At 37.4% G+C, this 24,595-nt stretch overlaps 1 protein-coding gene across 18 annotated transcripts in view; it reads right to left on the bottom strand.

Annotated features, from left to right (window-relative positions):
* Positions 1-24,595, bottom strand: part of KMT2C (lysine methyltransferase 2C) — a 237,767-nt gene that overhangs the window by 152,174 nt on the left and 60,998 nt on the right. For 15 of the 18 annotated variants that reach the window (XR_004321207.1, XM_032483052.1, XM_032483051.1 and 12 more), the window contains 2 exons: positions 22,126-22,214; positions 3,279-3,420 (listed from right to left, as the gene is read on the bottom strand). Coding sequence is in view for 17 of the 18 variants with exons in the window: in XM_032483052.1 (XP_032338943.1) it covers positions 3,279-3,420; positions 22,126-22,214 (231 nt within the window). In the remaining variant the exon portion in view is untranslated. The remainder of the gene's footprint in view (positions 1-3,278; positions 3,421-22,125; positions 22,215-24,595) is intronic. The other 3 variants (XM_032483053.1, XM_032483068.1, XM_032483061.1) reach the window with 1 other exon arrangement.

Raw genomic sequence — 24,595 nt, 5'->3', positions numbered from 1 at the left:
CTGACTATCTTAACATTCAATTTTATATCCAAAACCATCAATCAAATGGGAAGCTATAATAAAATTATTCCCAGATTTCTTTAAGACCTCAGAAATTTCACCACCCAACAGACCCCAAATGAAATTATTTTTCGAGAAATATTCAAATTATTAAAGAATTAGGAAATGCTGCAAGAGATGTAGGAAATAAAGACTGCCAAATATCCCAGACTTAATTTATTGTTAACTTTAAAGAGTGGTGCAAGAGAAGTTCCTGGCTTTTGCTTTGGATGTAGAGAGTTGCAAAGAGCTTTGCTCCCACTCACACAACAAAAATTCACCAGATGATCTACAAATTCACTTTTCTTGAACTTAACAGACTGTGAAAGTCTCAGAGCAACCAATTCACCTGCAACTGTATGAAAACCTCTTTAAAAAAAAAAAAAAAAAAAAAAGAGGAGACACAAGTCCTCGCTTAATCCGAAGAGGCCACTGGATGTCAAACAAGCGGGTTAGGAATTCGGTAAAACTTTTAACAAATTGCTAAAGGCCAAATGTGGGACAGTGTGAGAGAACAGAACATCTGGGACCGCAGACACAGGGGAACTCTAACCCACTCACACGCTTCTCTCTGTGTGCCTCCCAGTGCTCGTGCCCACCACTCAGGCCATGGTGCGCAGTCCTGAGAACACACCAGTCGTGCTGCGAGCCTGGGGAGGACCGCAGCCATGTGGAGAAGACACAGAGACCCATCCAGATCTTTCTCCTACATTTTCCCTGGGGAACAAAAGCCTTAGACTGGAGAGGAAAAATCTCCACCCTGCAATGGTTAAAACCAACTGCAGATGGCGAACAGAATGGAAGAAGGGATGGACATCTATCCTAGAGGAGGGGCAGGACTATGTCCCAGACCTGATGGTTACAGGTCTCCCTCACACCCAACCCCTGAGACCTAGGGACACAGTGCTCATGTAAGAGTAAAGTTGAACCAGAACTACAAGAAACGTCCTGCCAACCCACTCTACATTGTTAGTGAGAATGCAAAATAGTATAGCCATAATGGAAAACACTTTGGCATTTTCCTTTCAGAACTACCTGTATGTTAGGTATTTACCTAAGTGAAATAAAAATCCTATGTTCACACCAACACCTGCAAGCATACATTTATACCAATTTTATTTATAACTGCCCCAAACTAGAACTACTCAAATATCCCTTAACTGGAAAATGGTAAGTAAACTGTGGTGGGAATCGCCATAAAGCAGAACCCTACTCAGCAACAAAAAGGAAATAATTACTCATCTATGTAATAATACAGATGAATCTCAAATGCATTATGCTAAGTTAAAGAGGCCAGAATCAAAAGGACACATACTTCACAATTCCGTTCATATGATGTTACTGCAAAGGCAAAAGTACAGGGACAGAAAACAAGTAAATGGTTGCCTGGGGCAGAAGCTGGCATCAGGGAGGACAACAAACGGGCATCAAGGACCTTTTCAGTATGACGGAACTTGATCTTGTTGTGGCAGTGACACACACTGTGGCAACTCACTAAATGGGTGAATTTTACTGCATGTAATTAAACCTCAATTGTTAAAAGTAAGAAAAAGGTTAGGGGGCCACGACCAAGAAAACAGAAATAGGAAGTATGCATGTAAATAACTAGAAAATGCAATGCTAGATGACAGATGCAAAGAGAAAATGTGATAAAGCATTCACATCACTGAGACTAAGAAATCAATTAGAATGGTTAGTTTGAAATTCTTTCAAAATTAAATTCAATAGGGTAAAGAAACTTGAGCCTTAAGGGAAACCACCTTAAAAACAAAATACAGTATATAATCAATAGAAAAAAATACCAATGCAATAATAGAAAGCAAAAAAAGGAAAAAAGTATTCACCTTCACAGAGCTCACACAACAGTAAGGGAGACATAACTAAATGAACTGTCAGGAAATAAAAGGTGCTACAAAGAAAAGTAAAGCAGGAAGAGCGGGTAAAATGTGATGGGAACTATGTTTTATTTATTTTTTATCCTACTCTTTTATTTTGAAATTTTTCAAACCTTCGCCAAAATGTAGAACATGGCATGGATTTGAAATTTTTAATGTAATTTAAATATTTAATTTAAATATAAGAAACAATCATTAAAGAGAGTTGTGAGGAAAATTGATTTACATTTTAGAATGAATTTTACATTTTAGAATGACAATTTTTGCAACTGTGCTAACAACCTGAAAGTAAAGAGCAGAAGCAGAGACACAACTTAAAAGGCAACTATGGCCTCCTGAGGGTAACACAGACGAACTAAGAAGGCGGACAGGAGGGTAAGTTAGCACTTGTCTGGGTTATCTTCTAAAGTTGAGCTACAAAATTTAGGATATGAGGTATGAGAAAAGACAGAAACCACAGATTAACTCAAAAGTTTTTGGCCTAAGCAACTGGGTGAATGTTGGTATTATTTATGGAAATGCAGAAATCCTGCGGAGATCTGAGGCAGACGTAGGATCAGAATCCACAGTGGGTTTGGATACGTTATGGTGCAGGGTCTAGTGTACTTTCAAACGGAGATGTCACGCAAACAGATGGATAGGCGAGTCTAGAGTTCAGAGAAAGGTCAGCCCTGAAATGTAAGTGTGGGGTTCACTAGCACACAGACAGGATTCAGCTAGCACACTGAACAGAAGTAAACGTGCTGAGGACTTCGACCTGAGGACTCCAGCATCGTAAAGGCGGGAGTCTTACAGATGTCTTGCCAGCCAAGACAAAATGGGGAGAGAGATGCGCCAAAAGCAAAAGAAAGAAATGTTTCAAAAAGATGGGAATCTTTAACTGATGGATGATTGCAGTTTTATTCATGTCTTCAAGTAAAAACTTACGAGACTACACAGCTGAATTACACACAGATAGGTTTTATCACATCCTGTATTTCTTTCTTTAAAGGATGAAGAGAGGGTCAAGAACAAGAGCATACACTAGTAAATCAAACATCAGTCCTTACGCTAGAAGTCTAAACTCCCTTCTTCTACTGGAAATGGCACACTGGTCATACTCTGCTCTGGTCTGAGCAGAGCAGAGTAACCTGTGAGACAACTGCTCTGTCCTACAAACACCCAAGCCACAGACATACTCCACCCCACCTGCACACAGGGCTTTCAGCCTCAAATTTAAAGCTACAAAATAATAAAATTCCACCCAGACTTCTGTCCTAAGCTCGCACTCTCTGAATTTTCTCTGTACTCAACTCACTGCCCCTCTTCCTGCCACTCATCTCCAGCCCAGCTCCATTCTCTCACCTGATTTTGGCTTCTACACCGACAGAGACCAGGGAGCTTGAAGATTCCTCAGACACGGAGCGCTGAAGCGCCGGGACTGGCTGCTTGCTATTGTCCACTTCTGCTTCAGCATCCTCTTCTGCTGACTGTTCTTTGATTTCTGCTTAATAGTAAACAAGAGAATACAAAAAGTCATTGTGTGTGTGTGTGTGTGTGTGTGTGTCTGCATTTTGCAATCTTTAGTGAACTCGTCTATAAAGCATACATTGTAAAGGAAAAAGGATGTAACAATAAATGACAATATCTAAGTAGCACAGGAAAAATTTACATATATAATTAATGGCACTGTTTACATTTATTCTCTATTATAAAATGATAACCAAAATAATGGAAAACATGGCATACTTCCCCAAACCACAATTGACTCAGAGAAGTTTCATTCTTTTGGTGATTATAGCAGTTCATCTACAGAACCAATGTATTTCAGTGTGACTCATAAAAAAGATTCCTCATAATCCATATAGTGAAATTATCGTTAATTTAAAACAAGCATTGTGCTCGCTTCGGCAGCACGTATACTAAACAAGCATTGCAGCCTCTAATTATCATCCATTCTAAAAGCTAAATGACTGAAAAGAACACACCTTGACTCCACCATCCTTTTCAATCATCCTTAAGACTCCAACTCCAAACAATCCACACACACTTTCTTAGTAGGCAACTGAACCGCCGAGAGGGTTTTCAAACACCATCACCCCAAACGTCATTCCTCCCTTTAAATAAAACGAGACACCCACTCCGTCTCTCACACTACACTGTTAGACGTTAATGGCACTGTCTCTCCACTGGTGCTCCTGATGCAATCCCACACTCTTGGCTCGATCTTTCTTTTCTAACTCAAAGTTCACTTAGGCCTTTTTGCACCACTACGCCCAAACCAAACAGACAAAGCCTTACAGTCCTTTGAGCTCCTCCTGTCCTTCCTTCCTTTCACCACCAAACTTCGTGCAGTGGGACCTAGAGTGGGTGCTCTCCACCACCTCCTCCCTCAACTAACCCTCCTGAAAGGCATCGTCCTCCCTCCACACCACTGTCCCCTCCACCGCCACTGGTGGTGACGGGGCCATGCAGAAGCCTTCAAACATTCTGGAAAGTCATCTGGCACCAAGGAGTACTCCCTCCTTAGTGAAACACTCTTCCATCTTTTAAATGCAGGGAGATATAACGGATTACAATGGGCACTGGACTCATAAAGACTTGGTCTCGAGTATCAATTACACCAACTACCAGCTACACAACTTCATGGACCAGTCATCTCTCTCAGCCTCAACTTACTCCCCTGTGAAGTCAGAAAACTACCTTTGTTAACAAAGACTCAACGATCTAGTACCTGTCTCTTCAGCTGGTTTCTCTGAGTGCAGCTTGTCTCTGAAGGATTTAATTATTACCAGGTTTCAACAGTCTCCTTGGGACTTACTGATTTTTATTTCACTCAACATCTCTAGCCCTAACTCCTCCCCTGAACTCCAGATCGAACTTGAGCTACATCCCGGACATATCTAGCGGCCTGCATACCCACTTCATACCAAATCTCATCTCTGATCTCTCAGATCAGCACTTCAGTATGACTTCCCTGTTTCTGGAACTATCAAAGTCTTCTAGATTCAAATTGAATTTTAGGGAAGTGCTCTGATGAATAATTCTAAGAACTACTAATTTTTTAGTTAAAAAAGAACAACAAATAACTAAATCCTGTGAAATCAAAAAATTAATGATGAAATGTGGCATCAAATAATTTTGGTTTTCCTATTAAAAAGAATGTTTCTTTTAAAAATCAAAGTAGAAGAGTTGACCATAAATCAAGTGCTTGTGGAACCTATCAATCCTAGCTTATGTCCTGTCTACTCCTAGGCACAAAACTGATAAAGAGCACCCAGAACCAAATCCACAAATATAAAATACACGTGCATCAAAGAAGGATTATGAAAAGATCTGCAAATTTTACTAGAATATTAAATTTCTATATGACCAAGGACCCACAAATGAAATTTTAAAACATGTCACAGATTGAAAGAAAATGCACGCAATTTGTATCCCCAAAAAGGTATTCAAATTCAGAATGTGCAAAGAACTCCACAGATGAACAAGGCACATAACCACGTGGAAAATGGACAAAGGACAAACTCTCTTTCTCTTATGTTACTCAAGTCTGAATAGGCACATAACTGCTCAGCTACAGACTTTATTTGCTTTTTTTTTGCAGCTAAGCATGGCAGGTTCTCACCAACAGAATATGACCAGAAGTAACCATGTAGTTTCTATTACCTAAAAGGAAGAGATTTGCTCTGGACTGAATTATGCTCCCTTTTTCTCACAGACTGGCCCACAGACATGTCAGCCACCAGCTGCAATGCTGCTGACGGCAACACCACTCAGGGGAGAGAGGGCAGACAGCAAGATGGAAGGAACCTGGGCCCATTAACAACCACAGAGCAACCCCATCAGCCTGGACCTCTCATTCTCAAGAATATATGAGAGAAAGATGAATTTGTTGTATGTAAGCCACTGCTGTAGCTGAGGGTCTGTTACAGCAGTTTAATCTATGCTCTAATCAGACAGAAACTGCCATCAGCTGTGGAGAACTCTGCGACAAAAACAATACACACAGGTGGGCTGCTGAGACACACAGAGACACAGGTGAGGACAACAGCGACAGTCGTGTTTGGAAATCAACTGACACCTTCCGTGCTGTATTGAAATATCTGGGAGAACTGTGACCTGCAACAGCTCAAGAAGCAGACTGGGTGCCCGCAGAGCCTGTGGCTGCAGGGAAAGCGCCTGCAGAGAGCCAGGAAGGAGCCCGTGCTGCGGGCCGCCTAGGGCTTTCACAGCCCGAGACAGACAGGGTCACAGCACTCGCTTGAGAGAGTCTGCTGGTGACAGAGTTACACAGAAACACCTTTAAAGAAGCAATTCATTTCTACCCACAGATGCCCAGAGCAGACGTGGGACACGCTTTTTTTGTACTATTTCTATTACGAGGTAACAAGAAAGGGTACGAGTCAAGAGAAGATAACTGTAAAGGGAGAAAAAGACGGGGGCCTCAGCAGCTCACAGACAACGAGCCAAACGGACGAGGGTCCTGCAGCAGAAGAGTCCCCTGTAGGAGCTGGCTCCGTTCAGCCTCCACCCCCAAATCACAGCTCCCCCAGGGCGTCTGGCCTGTCTGCCTCTCCTCTTATGCTACCATCTAGCACCATGGCCCCAAGTCAAAATTTTTCTTCTGGCAAACTGAGGCAAAACCTCAGGTATTCCCTTATTTTTGTCCCCCAGAAAAAGAAAATACGTAACACTTCAAACATTTGGGGAGGGGGGTTGTTTATTGCTTATAACTAAGGGAAAGCAAGTAAGCGGACAGCCTGCCTGCCCGTCTCTCTCTAAATTAGACCAAGAAGGAAACCGGGAGGCTAAACACGAACGTTACTGGTAGGCTAGCAGGTCTGCAGGTACACAACCTTTTGAAATTTCAGAGGGGAAAAAAAAACAGATGCAAACAAAGATGTTTGTCTGTTTTTACAGAAATGGGACCAGGAACAGGCCTGGCCCGCAAGGAGGACAACAGTAAAGCAGCTTTCAGAGTTCACCGTCGCTTCTTTCCTCCTGCAGCTGTTATCGCTGCTGGCTCTGCCCAGGGACTCACCCTGGAGCTGCCAAAGACACAGGAGGGGCTGGCAGGTTCTGGTTTTATTTCTGGTTTGGATTTTGTTTTTCAATCATTTGCTTTTTAAGAAGTAAGGAAGAGTCTTATGACTGCTTCCTGGGGAGCAGATCCAGCCACAGAATAGAAACAGAAAAAGGTATCCCTCAATACGTGAAAACTACACAGTAACAGAACCTATCCTTTTAAACTATCACTCCTCATTCAGTAGAGCAAGTTAGATCTCACTATCTGTCCAAGTCAAGGCGGGACAATTAAACTAGCGTTTACGTCTCTCTCTTCTCTTAGCCCGAGGCTTTAAAAGATTGTCGGAGTTTGGCAGCAGGACGTAAAACAGACTGCTCTGGTTGAAAATGATATCCAGAGCACCTCTGGATGAAATGACCGCAAACGCAGAGACAACTGAGGGAACAGATCTGATGCCAGTACTCGGTTATCTGCACCTTGCACAGTTTCTACCTTTCGTGGGGTTCTACTTGTTCAAATGCTTACAGTCCAGATCTGTACAAATTAGAACAAGCAGGTATCTTTTTTTAATCACTAAAAAAACTTAAGTGTTATCTTTTTCTTTGATATAAAATCTCCAGTGTATCTTTCTCCTTACTTTGAACCTGATCTAAAATACTGGCAATGTCAGTTGGTCACAAGATACTCTAAAGCCAGAAGGGTGGAGTCCTCTCCAATCCTGTGGGTGATGAGACGGGGGTGATTTTATTTGTAGCACCTGTTTGTGTTTAATCTCAAACCACCAGGTGTCACATGTGGGTGGCAACTACACTAAAGAGCCTACTTGTGTGGAAGGAACTTCCTGAGAGAACGTGGATAGCCTGTGGACTTCCTGCAACAGCATCGCCTATGTGCTGGGAAATCTTGGTGGTAAGTTACCCCTAGCTGCCCTTACACAATGCCATTCCACCTCTCATGACTCTTACTTTAGAATTCTAAATAGTTGGTTCTATGACACGAAAAAGTTTAAAATTAATAGCAAAGGCTATTTTGCTGTGTTAGTTAAAATCAAAGGCTTGGAATCAAATGGTCCAGAATTTGCATCATGGCTCACTCATTTGCTAGCATCGTGACTTTGGCAACTTGCTTAGCCTCATCTCCATTTCAGTTTTCTAATCATTTAAAAGATAGCTAATGCCACCTACTATAAAACTGTCTTTAGGAATAATAATAATAACAATAACAACAACAACAACAACAACAACAACAACAATAATAATAATAATAATAATAAAAAATACTGCTGCACTGGGCATTTAGCCCAATGCCTTAAATATATAGGAAAAGTAGGTATGTGGTAGCTGTTGATTACCTACATTCACACACTATACTCTAACTCCATGTTTACTTTTTACCTAGTTGGCTATCATCCACCAGATATGAATTTTTTTATGTCAGATGACACATTATTAAGTTGTATTGTGGGAAGTAACAGAAATCGAGAGAACGTTTATTTACCTCCTGGCTCTCTGCTACTGATTTAATAAATCATTACTTTAGGGTGATTTTTTTACCAAACAAAATTTTAAGTAACTACTACGTAATGTACGTCCTATTCCAATGGTAGACAGTATAAAACAGTCAGGATCCCTGTCCTCAGTGGATCCATAGCAGGTGATGGTGACAGGACACAGTAACTGTCCTGATGGAGGTACAAGGTACGATGGCAGTTAGGGAGGAGGTGGGAAGAATAGCTTAGACAGGCTTCAAAAAGGTATCAGAAGCCCAGCTAAACCTGAAAGGACAAGTGCAAGTGTGCCAAATAGTCCTCTTACTTAACTCTTCTCTTTTAAAAAAGAATACAATATGATATATTATCCTCTTTGATAAGGAAACTGAAGTCTGAAAGTTAAACAGCAAGCTTGAGGTCACATAGCTAACAAGAGGCAAAGCTGGGATTCAGAATCAGACTTCTACGGCCCAGAAGCCCAAACCTGCTCCTTCCACTCCTACTCACGGCTGGCACATCACCTGACCACAGCACATAAATTTAATGAGTAAATTAGTGTTAAAGAGAAATGTTACTATTTTACTTGGATGATGTTACTGAGGAATCATTTGCTGAATATGAAGAATGAGATGAAAGCTGAAAATACAGTTTTTCTCTTTATTTCTTGAGCACTACTGAATAAGATTATGAAGTAGAGAGAACGTTTACCTCACAGCCAAGTCCATGGAAATAAAATATTTGATTTTGAACAATATGAAATTATCTCCCCTAAAGGTTAAATAATTATTTGAAAGGGCTATATGTATCATTTGTATACCTGTATATATGTATATCATAAAAACATATTCAGCAAACTCCATGCAAGCAAACAACATGAGACCACGATAGACTGTAAGATGTCAAAAATATTCTAGAATCCAAATATGGCCTCCTTACCAACACACACTACATTCCTTCAAAGCACCCTATCTTTTAATTAATTTTTGAATGTATTTAATCAGAGGTTCTAGAACGCTGGAGGGAGAAATTACATCCTTGTTTTTACTAACCTTTGAGATTAAGAATTCTAAAAACCCATTTGATTATGAATATATGCACAAGCAGAGTGGTACAGCAATACTCCTATCTCTGTCACCATCAGAAAGCAGAGAATTTATCACATTCAGTTTGCAGATATCCCCAAAGTACCATTTACCCTCATCACTATTGCAAAATTACAGTAATTATACACTCGACTTTTTAAGTGTAAATAAAAAAAGAACACATTACAAAATTACAAATTTGGCTTTTTACTATTGATAATATTTCAATATAACTATTTTCCTTTGCAATATTATTTTATTTTATTCACTTTAAAACATTATTTGGAAAATAATCTGCCAAAGGGGTCAATGGCACAAAAAAGTGTCCTATTCATAGGATACAGAATCCTACTGGAAGATATGCCCTATGAAAGCAACCATTAATATCCTTTATACAAACCTAAGCCTATCACAAAACCTGGGTGATGTTCAATATTGATTTTAAAATTGGTTATTATTATACATTGTGCAATATGAAGCAAAAAGAGAAATCTTATTATACACACACATATATAAATTACAAAGAAGCACAGAGGATAATAAACAATATTTTAAATGGGCCAGTATCTGGTAGTTACTTAGTAACACCGACATCCATTTTCTACTAGTTATCCAAACAACATGTATGCTTCTATGTTTTAGCCAACTATTAAGTAGAAAAAAATCTTTTTCCTCTCTCTTCTTTTACCTCCACAGAATTGGCAATACTTTTCTTGCTTTCTTTATAGTACTAAGACTACAGAAGAAAACATATCTAAGGAATTGTGTAATCATATCCTTTCCTTCTTTTGGACCTGACCTCTGAACATGACAGAACATGACCCACGGATTTTGTTCTTTCTTGGGATTTTAATTATTTTAGTTTTATTAACAAATCCTGGCTGACAGACTCTAATAAATGAATATCAAGTTTCATACACTATTCAAGGAAACAAAAGAGGCTATACATTCTATTCAACTGCCAAAAAAATGTATGTAAACTAACCACGTATTATGATGCAGAGAAAACTCCAAAAAATATCTATTTCACTAATAGCAGACAAGGTAATCTGGAACAACCCTCCCACTGAAGACAAATAAGAAAGCTGAGTAAAATATTTTTTTAAAGTAAACAAATCTTAAAAGCATGAAAAATGAACACGCCAGTAAAGAACTACCAGACAAAACCCCAGGGAAGGAACATGAGGAAAGCGAGTGTGGTATCCAGGGCTGCCTTTCCCATGGGGACTTCAGCCTTTTGGGAAGAGGCAGCTAAGAGCATGCACGTTTGACTTTCGAAGACTCATGGATGGTCCTAGAAGTTTACAAACATCCAGGGATGGGAGCTCAGGGATGGCAGGAATCCCAAAGGGCTGGCATTGAGAGTAAGAGTAAAGCAGAATTTAGCCCCTGCAAGGGCTGCTGCACAGCTTTGAGTCACATGCTTGGAACAGAAAACAGAGCCGTAAAACTGAACTGCGGTGGTCCTAAAATACTAGTGCCCCTAGGTACCAGGAAAAAATCCAAGAAAAAATCATCTTGGGGTAGCGGGGGGGGGGGGGGTACACCATCAATTTCTTTCCACAAATAAATGGTCAGATACCCCGTCCAGTACACAAGCATAGATCATCAGCTATGAGGAGACAATATGACATGAACAAGAGCAGAAACAACTGCAAAAAAGCCACAGACTCCAGACACGGGAATAATCAAACACCAAACCAACTGTATTCACTGTTATTAGTAAAGGTAATAAAATCCAAACATTAAAATTTTCAGGAGAGAAATGAAAACTACAACAAGGGGGAGAGTACAGCTCAGTGGTAGAGTGGACGCTTAGCATGCACCAGGTCCTGGGTTCTATCCCCAGTATCTCAGTCGAAATAAACCTAACCATCTGCCCCAAAACTAAAAACAAATATAAAAAAAAATTAAAATAATTAGATTAAATTTTAAAAACTACCAGTTGCAGATTTGAAAAAGAATAACAAAGAAACTTTTAAAACATAATAAATGGACTCAACTGACATGCTTAACAGGGGACAAAGTTAAAAGGGGATAAGTTAACTAGAAGATCTACATAGGATGATCTATCTAGAATAAAGGACAGAGGGACAAAAGGATAAAACATCAAAAGGAGAGGGTAAATGGCAACAAACACAATGATACAGTCTAATGAACATTCAATTAGAAAAAAGAATGGTACAAAAGCAAGATTTCAATATATAACAGCTGAGAGTTTTCCAAAGCTGATGAATATGTCAAAAAATCTCAAAATATAAAATATAAAACATGTACAAACCCAAAACAATATAATAAAATTATAAATGAATGACAAAAACAAGGAGAATAGCCAGAAAAATAATTGGAAAATTTTAAAACTCTCTCTAAACGTCTCAGAGATCAAAGAGACCAAAGCTATAACTGAAAACCATTTAGCAAATAAAGATAATAAGAACAATTAATATCCAAACCTGGGAAAAACACTAGACGTCATGTTAAAAGACACACCGCCCTTAAGCACCATTTGAGGGAGGCTTAGTAATTCATAAAAATTAATTAAACATTTACTCCATAGGTTGGAAAGGATATGTACAAAAATTTCTGCAGCTAACATGACACAAATAAATTTAATACAAAGCAAACATACAAAAAAAAATTTTTATATATTACTAATGGACAATTGGAAGCCAGTTTCCATCCCCCCCAAATGTATCATTTACAATAGCTCCCCTTCTCAGGGCTTTTGGTGAGAAGTTTTGCCCCCAGATCTGCTAAACTCATTCAGAGATAAAGAACGGTTAAATATCGTGCCTAGACTTACAGGTAAATCACAATATCCATTAAAACTGTCTCCAAATAGAAGTAAGATACGGGGGTCGGGGGATACAGCTCAGTGGTAGAACACATGCTTAGCATGCACGAGGTCCTGGGTTCAACCCCCAGCACCTCCACTAAAATAAAAAATAAAAATAAAAATAATAATAATAATAATAATTATTATTATTATTATTATTATAGCAGAAGAAGTAAGATAGACACTTCTGGGTGTGCAAAAATTCTAGAGAAACAGACTTCTCTAGAATTTCTGAAGGCAGACAATTTCTGAAGAGGAGGTTGGGTCTGTATTCACTGACAGAAGTGTTGACGTGGTTCTTAGAAAAAGACTTGGTAATTGAGAGAATGGTCTATACAAAGTGAAAGCCAAGACACAAGCATGCAACCAGTCTGAGTATGTTCTTCCTTTGTGAGAAATGAGGTCCCCTGGGCAAGACTGGAGTCTAGTATAAATTAAGCACACTAGATAAAACTGTTAATGATGTAGTCTGAAAGTGTCACTTACCTTGTGTTAATTAAAATACAGAAGTAATGATTCAAGCAAATGTTCACCAACTCTCATAAGAGTCTGGAGATCTAATGTACCAGATGATGACTACAGTCAATAATAGTGGATTACTGGAAACTCACTAAGAGAACAGAACTCTGATCAAAAGAAAGTAGGAGAAGCTATATTAATTTCAGACACAGCAGACTTCATAGCACGTACAGTTATCAGGGATAAATAGGAATATTACATGATGATAAAAGGATCAATTCTCTAACAACACATAGCAATCCTTAACATACATGCACCTAACAAAAGAATGTCAGATGCATGAGGCAAAAACTGACTGAACTACAAGGACAAGTATGTGCATTCACTATTATATATGGGGACATTAACTGCCATTTATCAGAAATAGACCCAGCAGACAGAAAACCTCTAAGGACACAGCTGAACTCAACACCACTATTAATTAACTGGATGTAATGAATATCTTTAGACTACTTCATCCAACAGCAGCAGAACATACATTCTTCTCCAGCTCACATGGAATGTTCATCAATAAGCCAAATAAATTTGTTTCTGTGCCATTAGAAAGAAGATCCTAAAATCAATTAACTTAGCTTCTATTTTAGAAAACTAGAAAAAGAACAGCAAATTAAATCCAAAGTAAGCAGAAGAAAATAAACAATAAAAATTAGAGCAGAAATCACTGAAACTGCAAACAGGAAATCAACAGAAAAATCAAGAAAATCAAAAGCTGCTTTCTAAAAAAGATCAATAAAATCGATAAGCCTCTAGCCAGGTTAACTAAGAAAATAAGAGAGGACACAAATTACTAATATCAGAAATTAAAGAGGAGCCAACACTACAGGTCCCATGGACAGTAAAAGGACAATGAAGGAATACTACGAACAATTCTATGCTTACAAATTTGATAATATAAATGAAATGGGCCAATTCTTTGAAAGACACAATCTGCTAACACTCACCACAATAAGAAACAATCTAAAGAGATCTATATATACTGAAATATTGAATCAATCATTAGTAACTTTTCAAAACAGAAAGGACCAGGTCCACATGGGTTCATTAGTGAATTCCACCAAATGCCTAAGGAAGACATTATACTAATTATTTACAATCTCTTCTGGAGGAGAGAAGCAGAGGGAATAATACTTCCCAACTCATTCTATGAGGCCAGCATTACCCTAATACCAAAAATAGACAAAGACATCACTAGGAGGGAAAAAAAAACCTACAGACAAGTATCTCTCATGAACATAGATGCAAAAATCCTCAACAAAATATTAGCAAATTTAATCTAAAAATGTATAAAAAGAATTATACACTGCTACCAAGTGGGATTTACCTCAGGTATGCAAGGCTAGTTCAACATTTGAAAATCAATTAATGTAATCCATCACATCAACAGGCTGAAAAATAAGAATCACATGATCATATCAGTAGATGCAAGAAAAAGTGTTTGACAAAATCTAACATCCATTCATGATTTAAAAACAACAATAACAACTTCCAGTAAGCTAAGAATTGAGGAAGTTCCTCAACTTGATAAAGAACTACTACCAAAAAACTTACAGCCAGCATCATATTTAATGGTGAGAGCCTAAAAGCCTTCCCATTAAGATCAGGAACAAACAAGGTAAGGATATCCCCCTCTCACGACTCATTTTGAATATAATCTGGAAGTTCTAGCTATTGCAGTAAGACGAGAAAAAAGAAATACTGATGGGAAGGTAGAAATAAAAAAACTGTCTCTATCCAAAGATGTCATGACTATGAAGGAAATCTGAAAGAAATCAACCAAAAAACTCCTAGTCTGTACAGCAAGGTTGCATGATACAAAGTTAATATACAAAAATGCATCACTTTTCTATACATTAGCAAAGAACAAGTGGAATTTTGGGGGGAAATTCACATTAGCAACTCCCACTCAAAAAAAAAAAAAAACTTAGATGCAAAAAACTAACAAAATACGTACAAGATCTATATGATGAAGACTACAAAACTTGATGGAAAAAAAAAATCAAAGAAGAACTAAACAGTTATTCCATGTTCAAGAACTGGAAGACTCAATATTTATTACCAAGATGTCAGTTCTTCCCAATTTGATCTATAGAGTCAAGGCAATCCTAATCAAAATCCAGCTCATTATTTTGTGCATAGCAACAAACTGTTTCAAAAATTTATATGGAGAAGCAAAAGACCTGGAATAGCCAACACAATATTGAAGAAGAAGAGCAAAGTTGGAGCACTGATACTGTTTAACCTCAAGACTTCCATGAAGCTACAGTAATCAAGATTGTATAGTATTTGCAAAAGAACAGACAACAAGATCAATGGAACAGAACTGACAGTCTCAAAACAGACTCACATTAAATACAGTTGACTGATCTTTGAGAAAGGAGCAAAGGCAATAAAATGGAGAAAGACAGTCTTGTCAACAAAGGTGCTGGAACAAGTGGACATCAAAGTGCATGCACACACATGCACATATACACATGAAGAATCCAGACACAGACCTTATGCCTTCAAAATACTAACTCAAAATGGATCACAGAATGTGAAGTGTGAAACTATAAAACTCTTAAAGGATAAAGTAGGAGAAAATCTAAATGACCTTGGGTTTGGCAAAGACTTAACTCTTAAAACTCAACAATATGAAAATAAACTGATTTTAAACTAAGCCAAAGACTTTAACAGACAAAATAGTGGAAGAAGATGTACAGATAGCAAATAAGCATATGAAAAGATGCCTGACAACATATGTTATCAGGGAGTGTAAATTAAAACAATGAGATACTACTAAATGCCTATCAGAATGGCCAAAATCTAGAACACTGACAACACCAAATGTTGGGGAGGCTGTGAAGCAACAGAAACTCTCATTCATTGCTGGTGGGGATGCAAAATGGCACAGCTACTTTGGAAAATGGTTTTACAGTCTCTCACAAAACTAAACATTCTCTCACCATATGATCCAGCAATCTTGTTCCTTGGTATTTACCCAAAGGAGCTGAAAACTTATGTCTACACAAAAATCTGCACACAAATGTTTATAGCAGCTTTATTCATAATTGCCAAGAGTTGGAAGCAACCAAGATGCCCTTCAGTAGGTGAAGAGATAAGCTGTTGTACATACATAAAATACAGTATTATTCAGCAATAAAAGAAATGAGCTATCAAGCCATGAAAAACACCTTAAATGTATATTGTTGAGCCAATCTGAAAAGGCCACATACTGTATGATTCTGATTATATGACATTTTGGAAAAGACAGAACTATGAAGACAGTAAAAAGAATGATAGTTGCCAGAGGTTAGAGGGGAAGAAAGATGAACAGGCAGGGCACAGAGGACTTTTAGGGCAGTGGAACCATCTGTATGAGACTATAATGACGGAAACATGCCATTATACATTTGTTCAAACCCATAAAATGTACAATAAGAGTGAAACCTAATGTAAACTCTGGACTCAGGGTGAAAAGAGTGTGGCAGTGTAGTTTCATCAATTGTAACAAATGTACCAGTGCTGGCAGGGAATGTTGATAACTGCGTAGGTTATGCATGTATGGGGGGCAGGAGGTGAATGGGAAATATCTATGCCTTCCACTCAGTTTTGCTGTGAATCAGTAACTGTTCTAAAAACTAAAGTCTATTTTAAAAATTATGCTAGCAGTAAACTGAAAGGATCAACGTGAACTGAATTTGTAAGCACGTGTATATACCCACACATCTAATTATTAGTGTATCACTGAAACAGACCAACATAACTAATTCTCAACAGAAATAGTATGATACACATTCTTAGATCCTAGATTTGTATCTCTAATATTGGTTTCCACTAAAAAAAAAAAACTAGGAATCCTTACAGAGTAGTCAATTTCATATCCTAGGGCACAGAGTATTAAAGATGGGCCTGAAAAATACTGTTGCCCACAAGCAATGAGCTTTGAAACATTTTGAGATGATACTAAAAAGGACTCAGAAGCCAGCCAAAAGCTAGTCAACCCACTAGCCATATTATGACAACTTGAGAAGAAAAAAAAGTGTTTAATTATAATTAGCTAAATCATAATTAACCAATTATAATTAACTAAAACAAGCCTGCAAAGCCTTGATTATAAAATGATCTCAAAGAGAAGTGGAATTTCTCTTTTCAAGTAAGTAGCACTTCATTCAAGTTGATTTTATTCATAAAGGAAAATACACACAGAACTGTCAAGGGTCACCATCTCCAAAATAAAGGCAAGATGTTCTTCCATAAAAACTTAAAGTGACCTGTGAGACTTCCTGCTACTTCCCCAATGACCACTTGAAGGATACTCATTCCAACCACTTACCCAACCTCAACACACACACACACACACACACTCTCTCTCTCTCTCTCTCTCTAAAGAGTACTCACTTGAATAAATACTATTAGTTTACTACAAACCATTAAAGAAATGTGTCAAGGCATAGTTGAGGGTAAAAGAGTTTCCAATAAACCTTGGGCCTTGAGACTTCCACAGAGATGTTAGAGCCTTGCAGTCAACTGGAATGTGCTTTTAAATTGACTAGAAATTTATGGAACTCTTCTCTTTGTTTGCAAGTTGGTAATTTTAACAATTGTTCTTTCTCCTTTTCTTTATTATTCTTTTTTGCCCTATGTGTTCACTAAAGGAACTGAACAAAAGTCGTTCCAAGGACAAAGACAGAGCAAAGGCTAACACATTTGATTGCATTTAACTTTTGTACAGAAGGCCAGGATAAAAAAATATGTATGTATCATCCTGCTCCTGTTAAACCGTTTCACGAAAATTTCATTTGCTTTGACATCTCATGGGAGATGGTATGAGAAGACAGTCTATTTGTGGGGCTCTTCAGGTAAAAAAAATTAAATGTCAGAATTTTAGTTATGTGGTGATGTTCCAAGAACAAGAGTAGCCTAGGAAAATAGTAAGAACGCACTACTGCCTCAATTAGTAAGTCAATGTCTACTATGTGCTTGGCAGTATTAGAGGCACTGGGAATAAATCAACCAACAAGACAAATTCCTGACCTCATAAAGCTTATATTCTAGTGTGAAAGGCACACAATAAATATGTATAAACAACAAGTTTCCACTGTACAGCATAGGGAACTACATTCGATATCTTGTAGTAACATATAATGAAAAAGAACACGAAAAGGAATATATATATATATATATATATATATATATATATATATATATATATACACATACATGTATGACTGAAATTATGCTGTACACCAGAAACTGACACAACATTGTAAACTGACTATAAATAAACAAGCAAACAAACAAATAAATAAATAAGACACATGCACACAGAGGTTCACAGCAGCACTATTTACAATAGCCAAGGTATGGAAACAACCTAAAAAACATGTACTATGATGTCAAAACTGCTAAATACTAGGAGGAAAAGTAAAGCAAGAGAAGAGGACAGACCACACCAAGTGCTGCTTTTCAGACAAGTTGGTAAGGAAAGGCTTCTCTGACAAGAGAGCAACTGAGTAAAGATTTGACTGAAGTAAGGGAATATATGGGAGAAAGAGGTTCCAAGCAAGGAAGACAAAAAGTACAAGTGACTGAGAAAGGAAAGGCTGGAGCCTGGAGAGTAAGGGGAAGTAGCCAAGGTCAGTAAAGCTTGAAGATCAAGGGAAGGAAAAGACTCTTACTTTGGGTTTTAAAACATCACTCTGCTACTATGTAGAGAACAAAACTAAAATGGGTAAAGTAAGAGTATAAGCAGTGAGCCCAGCTGGGAAGCTTTGGCAGCCAGCAGTGGTGCTGGCAAGTTCTGGAGCCACAGCAGTGGAGAGGAAAAGTGTCTGAAGCCAGGACGTATTACAAAGGTAAAGCCCATATAGTATTTTCCAGTGATCATATGTTTAGCCTAAACAACACACAATGTCATTTACTGAGGCAGGAACAGTGAAAGAAGAGATTTCAGGACAACAATAAATTGTTCCACAGGAAACATTAAGTTTGAGATCCTCTTTAGACATCGAAGAGATGTTAAGAAGTAAGCTAAAGGTACTGATTGTGTTCAAAGCAAGAAAAGAGCTGGTAATACAATTTTTAGAGTTACTAGCACACAGATATATTTAAAGCAGCTAAACTGAATGAGACCACCTAATTTGTGCGAAGATGAGCAAAAGACAATGAAAGAGATCAGTGAGACAGGAAAAAGCAAGAGAATGTGGTGTCAAGAAAGTCAATTTTTTTTTTTAAAGTTTCACTCTTAAAAGTGGTTAGCTGCGTTAAATGCTACTAAATAGTTAAGGCAGGCAAGACTGAATGGTGGTTCTGGCAACGGCTTTAGTAGAGCAGGAGGAAGAAAGCCTGACTGGAGTAGGTTCATGAGGAAATCGTCAAAAATAAGTAGCAACCTTAAGTACAGGTAACTCTTTCAAGGATTTCTGCTATAAAGTTGAGCAAAGAAGCAACACAGTAGCTGAAAGAGGATACCTGATCAAGTACTTATGTTTATGAAGGGTGAAATGCAGCAAATGCTGCAGCTGATTCATCAAGAGAAGAAATTCATGATGCCGGAAACCAAGGAAAACTGAAGGCACAAAAGCCACAACAGAGGACAGGGGACAGAATCCGGGACACGGGTAGAAGAGTTGGCCTTAGATAACCTGAAACACTTTTCATCCCATTTTCACAGGAGGGAAGGTGGAATATAAGGGCAGAGATGCAAGCAGGAAAGAAAATTTGATGGTGGATGAATGTGGAATTTCTCTCCTGATTGCTTCTATTTTTCCTTTTTTCACTGAAATAATCATCAACTGAAGAATGAAAAATGAGATAGAAGAGAGAAGAGAAGGTGGTGAAAGAATTATCACTAATAAAGGGAGAGGGGATTCTAAGTAAAAGTAAAATAACTGGAGGGGAGCAATTATGACCCACTTGAGATTGACGTCATAAATTTAAAATGCCACCAGTCAGCAAGTTTATGTTTTTCTCCAGCCATTTTGGCTGCTAAAATGCAGAATTTGGGTTGTGTTATGAAGGCAAAATAGTGGGAAGATGGCAAAGGAATTTGGGGTGCATAAGAGAGTGACTACAATGACGGATCACAGGGTCTGAGCTAGGAAAGGAGGCTGACAAGTCCTATTGGTAAAAACACTGGGCTGGAGGACTCAGTTTGGTTGAAGGATTATTGTGGTGTGGATATTAGGAAAAAGTGAGCTAGAAAAAGGAGAGGTAGTAGTCAGAGGGTAGGACAGTTGAAACTGAGATTTTGAAAGTGAAACAGCAAGTGTCCTAGTGATACAATGACAAAGGCTGAAGTATCCCCATAAGAATAAGTGCCTGAGGCGGGCTGGAGAATAGGTGTTTTGAAGAAACCAAGGAGACAAGAGGTCTGCATATTGAACAGATTACTAAACTGACAATGGGAACCCTCCTACACTGTTGGTGGGAACTAAATTGGTGCAGCCACTATGGAGGACAGTACAGAGGTTCCTTTAAAAACTAAAGACAGAGTTACCACATGATCCAGCAATCCCACTCCTGGGCATATACCCAGAGAAAAATATAATTCAAAAAGATACATGCACTCCAATGTTCTTAGTAGCACTATATACAATAACCAAGACATGGAAACAACCCAAATGGCCATTAACAGATGAGTGGATAAAGAAGATGTGGTGTGTACACACACACACACACACACACGAATACTACTTAGCCATAAAAAATAAAACAATGCCACTTGCAGCAACATGGATGGACCTGGAGATCATCATTCTAAGTGAAGTAAGCCAGAAAGAGAAACAAAAATGCCACATGATGTCACTTATATGTGGAATTTAGGGGGAAAATGACAGAAATGAACTACTTATTTATAACTTAGATGACTGATTTTTTTTTAATATGTGTAGGCACATTTGACTGTCCACTATGAATGGATTACTATATCCTGTTGATTCTTTGTGGTTGGCTTTATTCTTTTTTTTTTTTTTTGATAACTACGTAAGTTTAAAAAGCTAAAGCTCAAAACTATTCGTACAAACAATAAATACTACATGTATGTAAATTAAAAATTAGAAAAATAAAATTGACAATGGGAGAAGCAGAGGAAAATAAAAAGGGAGGTGCTAAATCTTCAGAGAATGAGAGGAGTACTGAGGAAGACTGCTGCGAAGTGCAGCATAACAGGAGCTGGGGCACAGCCTGATAGCACAGGTTTAAAGGAACTTGCAAGTAATCCTTACATGGGAAATGTCACTTGAAACTACAAAAAACTTCTCATTAGAAAGTAACAGCACAAAGTACAGAACAAAATTTTAAATTAAGGGAAAAATCATAAGAAAAATACCTAGTGGGGAACTTATATAAATTCAAGTTTAAAGTAATGTGGTAATGGATGTGCACCAAAGGGTAAAAAAGCAGAATTCTGAACGTCCAAGCTTCACTCATGTCACTCTCCCTAACTAGACCCTCTGGGAAAAGGGATGAGAACTGTAGAAGAGTTGAAGGCTTTTCTAAGAACTACAGGTACATAATAGCAACACATTTGACAACTAAAAATATTTTATGGAAAACTGTATTTTAAAAAATATATCAATTTCTAACTTTTCTCTAAAAGCTATGTGACATTCTGTAAAGATTAGGAGACAACACTCAACTCCAGAGGAAAAGCCTATCACTATGTTGAAACTATTCAACAACCGTAAAAACACTGACAATGGGAGACCGCCCGTACAGAGGTACTCTGATTACGATATGAAACCGAGTCCCTTTGACACCTCATTAAATCACTTTATGTAAATTTTAGAAACTACTTTGGACAACCCATTCCGCTTCCTCTTGCAGACACACAATACGCATTAGCTTATTTAAGGCACCTCGAAGTCCAGAGCACCAGGAAGCATCTGGTCTGGTTTAACCACGCATCTCACAGTACTACTGGCTAATAGAACATAATTTTTTCCTCACATAGTACTAACACAATAAGCTTTAGACAAACACTAGATAGTTCATAAGCCAGAAATATAGTATGAGCTCTTATACTAATGGCCTGGAATTACTATTTATTCCAGTTTTAATTTTGCTTTAATAAAGTATTTATCTACAGAGATTAAATGATTTCTACTAAATCAGGGCTTTAGGGGGGAAAAGAGAACATTCAGCTTTTTCACTTTGCCATTACTTATCAAAATATTTTAGTAAATGGAAATTTTAGAATTTTAGAATAGTATGTAGATAAATGCTAAATTTGTAAATTATTATGAAAGTTTTGAAATTTTTAAGTTCAGTTTTGGTACCTGTTTCCACAGTATTTTCTGTTTCTGTTGTCTCCAGCCCATCCATGCTGTCCTCATCTTCCACTGCAGTTTTTCCTCTACTTCGAGGCCTACAAAGAAATAAGTACATATAACTAAATGTTACATTTTAAGGCTTAGAATTATACTCAACATAAAGCAGTAGTTGAAGGTACAAAGAAATAAAATAATTTAGGCAAGTTTTTCCTTCGTTTTATCATAAAAAAAGTAAACATCACACTTTATAGTCATTTTGCCTCCAAATCTAGCCTTTCTTTATATGCACATGTGGAGACAGGCCCGTATTAATATATTTGTGTCATCACAACTCACTTCTTTGAGTTATTTTAGATTTTCCTCTTTCACCAGACTTTGAGATGACTCCCTCCATCTACAGTAGTGATTTTTAACACCCAATGGGTTCTTCTCAAAGTTTGCACACCAGGTTATACCTCTAGATCTAATGAAACTGAGGAGTGATGCCCAAATGTCTGTATTTTTAAGACACTTATCCTTTAATGTAAAAAGTTATGCACACCCCTGCAAACCTCAAAAACCTGGTACACGTGATTTAATCACACCTGCCTTACAAAAAGGATGCTGAATTTTAATTTATAAACACTTCACTAAAGTAAAATACATTTAAGAATCATGGTAAAGTAAGATTTTTTTGACCCAATGCAATTAAAAAAACCTAAAACTAATACCTTTAAAGATTTTGAAGCCTCATAAATAAGGGATAGAAATGAGTCAAAAGAAAAGAAATTAAAAACACATAAATTAATAAAAAACAAGACATTACATATAAAAAAACTTAGACATTGACAAAGCAGTATTCATATAATTTCAGAGCTTTAAATTATTTCATTACTTAAAAAGAAAAAATACAAATGAACTCAGTATTTAGTTGAAAAACACTGAAAGAATAGAAAGCAATAAGAAATAAAGGACAATAATACGGGGAAAAAATTTAAGGCTATTTTAAACAATAGGAAACCCTTTCAATCTTTTTTTAGAAAAGGATATTAATCAATCAAAACCAATAAAAAAAGATATAAGAATTTCTTAATGATGATTATAATAAGTCCAAATGGTTTTATAAGAAAACTACTTCAAACTGTCAAAAAGTCGACCCTGCTCCCCACAAAATTAAAAAGGAGTATCCGAACCAAAATCCTAACATATCCAAAAACTATGGATGAAAAAATTATTTAAACTTAGTAAACATAATCAGCATGCAAGTATGATTTAACAGTAGAAATCTGCCAGTGTAACACATCAAGTCGAACAGCCACAACAGCGTCATTCACGAGGGAAAGGGGGAAAGGAGGCAGAACCAAAAACGCGACGGAAAGAGTGATTAAGGCTAAGGTCTATTTTACTGTTCATGGAAAAAGGGAGAGATTATCTTTATAAAGTCAAAGTAGCCATGTTTAATTTAAAAGAAAACTTTAGAACTATCAGAGGAGAAAGAATGAGGGAAGTTTGACCAGTTCAACAGCAGGCAGAAAGCGAGAAAAATACATAATAAATAGAACATAAAATTAAAAGATTAAAAAATAAACACAAATATGAGTTTCTACTGCAAATATAAATGACTCAAACTTTGCTGTCATTATTTAATGATGAAAACAATAATTTACCAGTATAATACAATTCAACAGAACTTCAAATCACATAAAACAAACATTTACAGCACGAAGAGAAATTGATAGTTTCACAATCGTTATGGGAGAAGTAACATCCCACTCTCAGACACTGATGGACAAAGCATTATATTAAAAGCATTTTAAGCAAATATTTGGACAACACATTTAAAAAGCATCATTAGATGATTCGATCAATCCTCCTTGTGTCTGGCTCTGTTAAAATGAAGGATACAGAGGCAAACAAAACAAATCCCTGCCTTCGCTAAACTACATTCTAGTGAATGTTTGTTACTCATAAAACACATATAATATCAAGAAAATACTACAGTAAAAATAAGGCAGATAATGAAGGACTAGCTACCTTTTTAAATAAGACATTTAAAAAACAAAGTTTATACAATAAAATTCTATCTGAGTAAGGAGATGCTTCTGCAGAGATGTGAAGTAGAAGAGGAACCAAATCATGCAGATATCTGAAGGAAGAGCGCTGCAGTGGAAGGAACCACAACACAAATTCTTAAGAAAAGAGTCTGTGAAGTGATGGTCGGGCGGCAAGGGCACACCGTAGCTGGAGCAGAGTGACAGAGGAGCAGCAAGGAGATATGAGGTCTAAGAAATTTTTTTAAGGGGGGGGCGGCAGTTAGTTTAAAAACTTGTTGACCAGTTTAACAGCTAGATACAAGAAGACAGGAAATTCTTGAAATAATCCCAACATGACTGCTACAGTTGGACGAGGATAAGAAATTAATTCACAAGGTATTATGGAGGTAGAATTTACTTTTCAACTTTCCTTTATATCCTTCATAATTATGTACACTCGCTGT

The sequence above is a fragment of the Camelus ferus genome, chromosome 7, assembly GCF_009834535.1.
Source record: "Camelus ferus isolate YT-003-E chromosome 7, BCGSAC_Cfer_1.0, whole genome shotgun sequence".
In the NCBI taxonomy this organism is placed as follows: domain Eukaryota; kingdom Metazoa; phylum Chordata; class Mammalia; order Artiodactyla; family Camelidae; genus Camelus; species Camelus ferus.
Note: the sequence above shows the minus strand (reverse complement) of the source record. Positions and strands in the feature narration are given on the sequence as shown.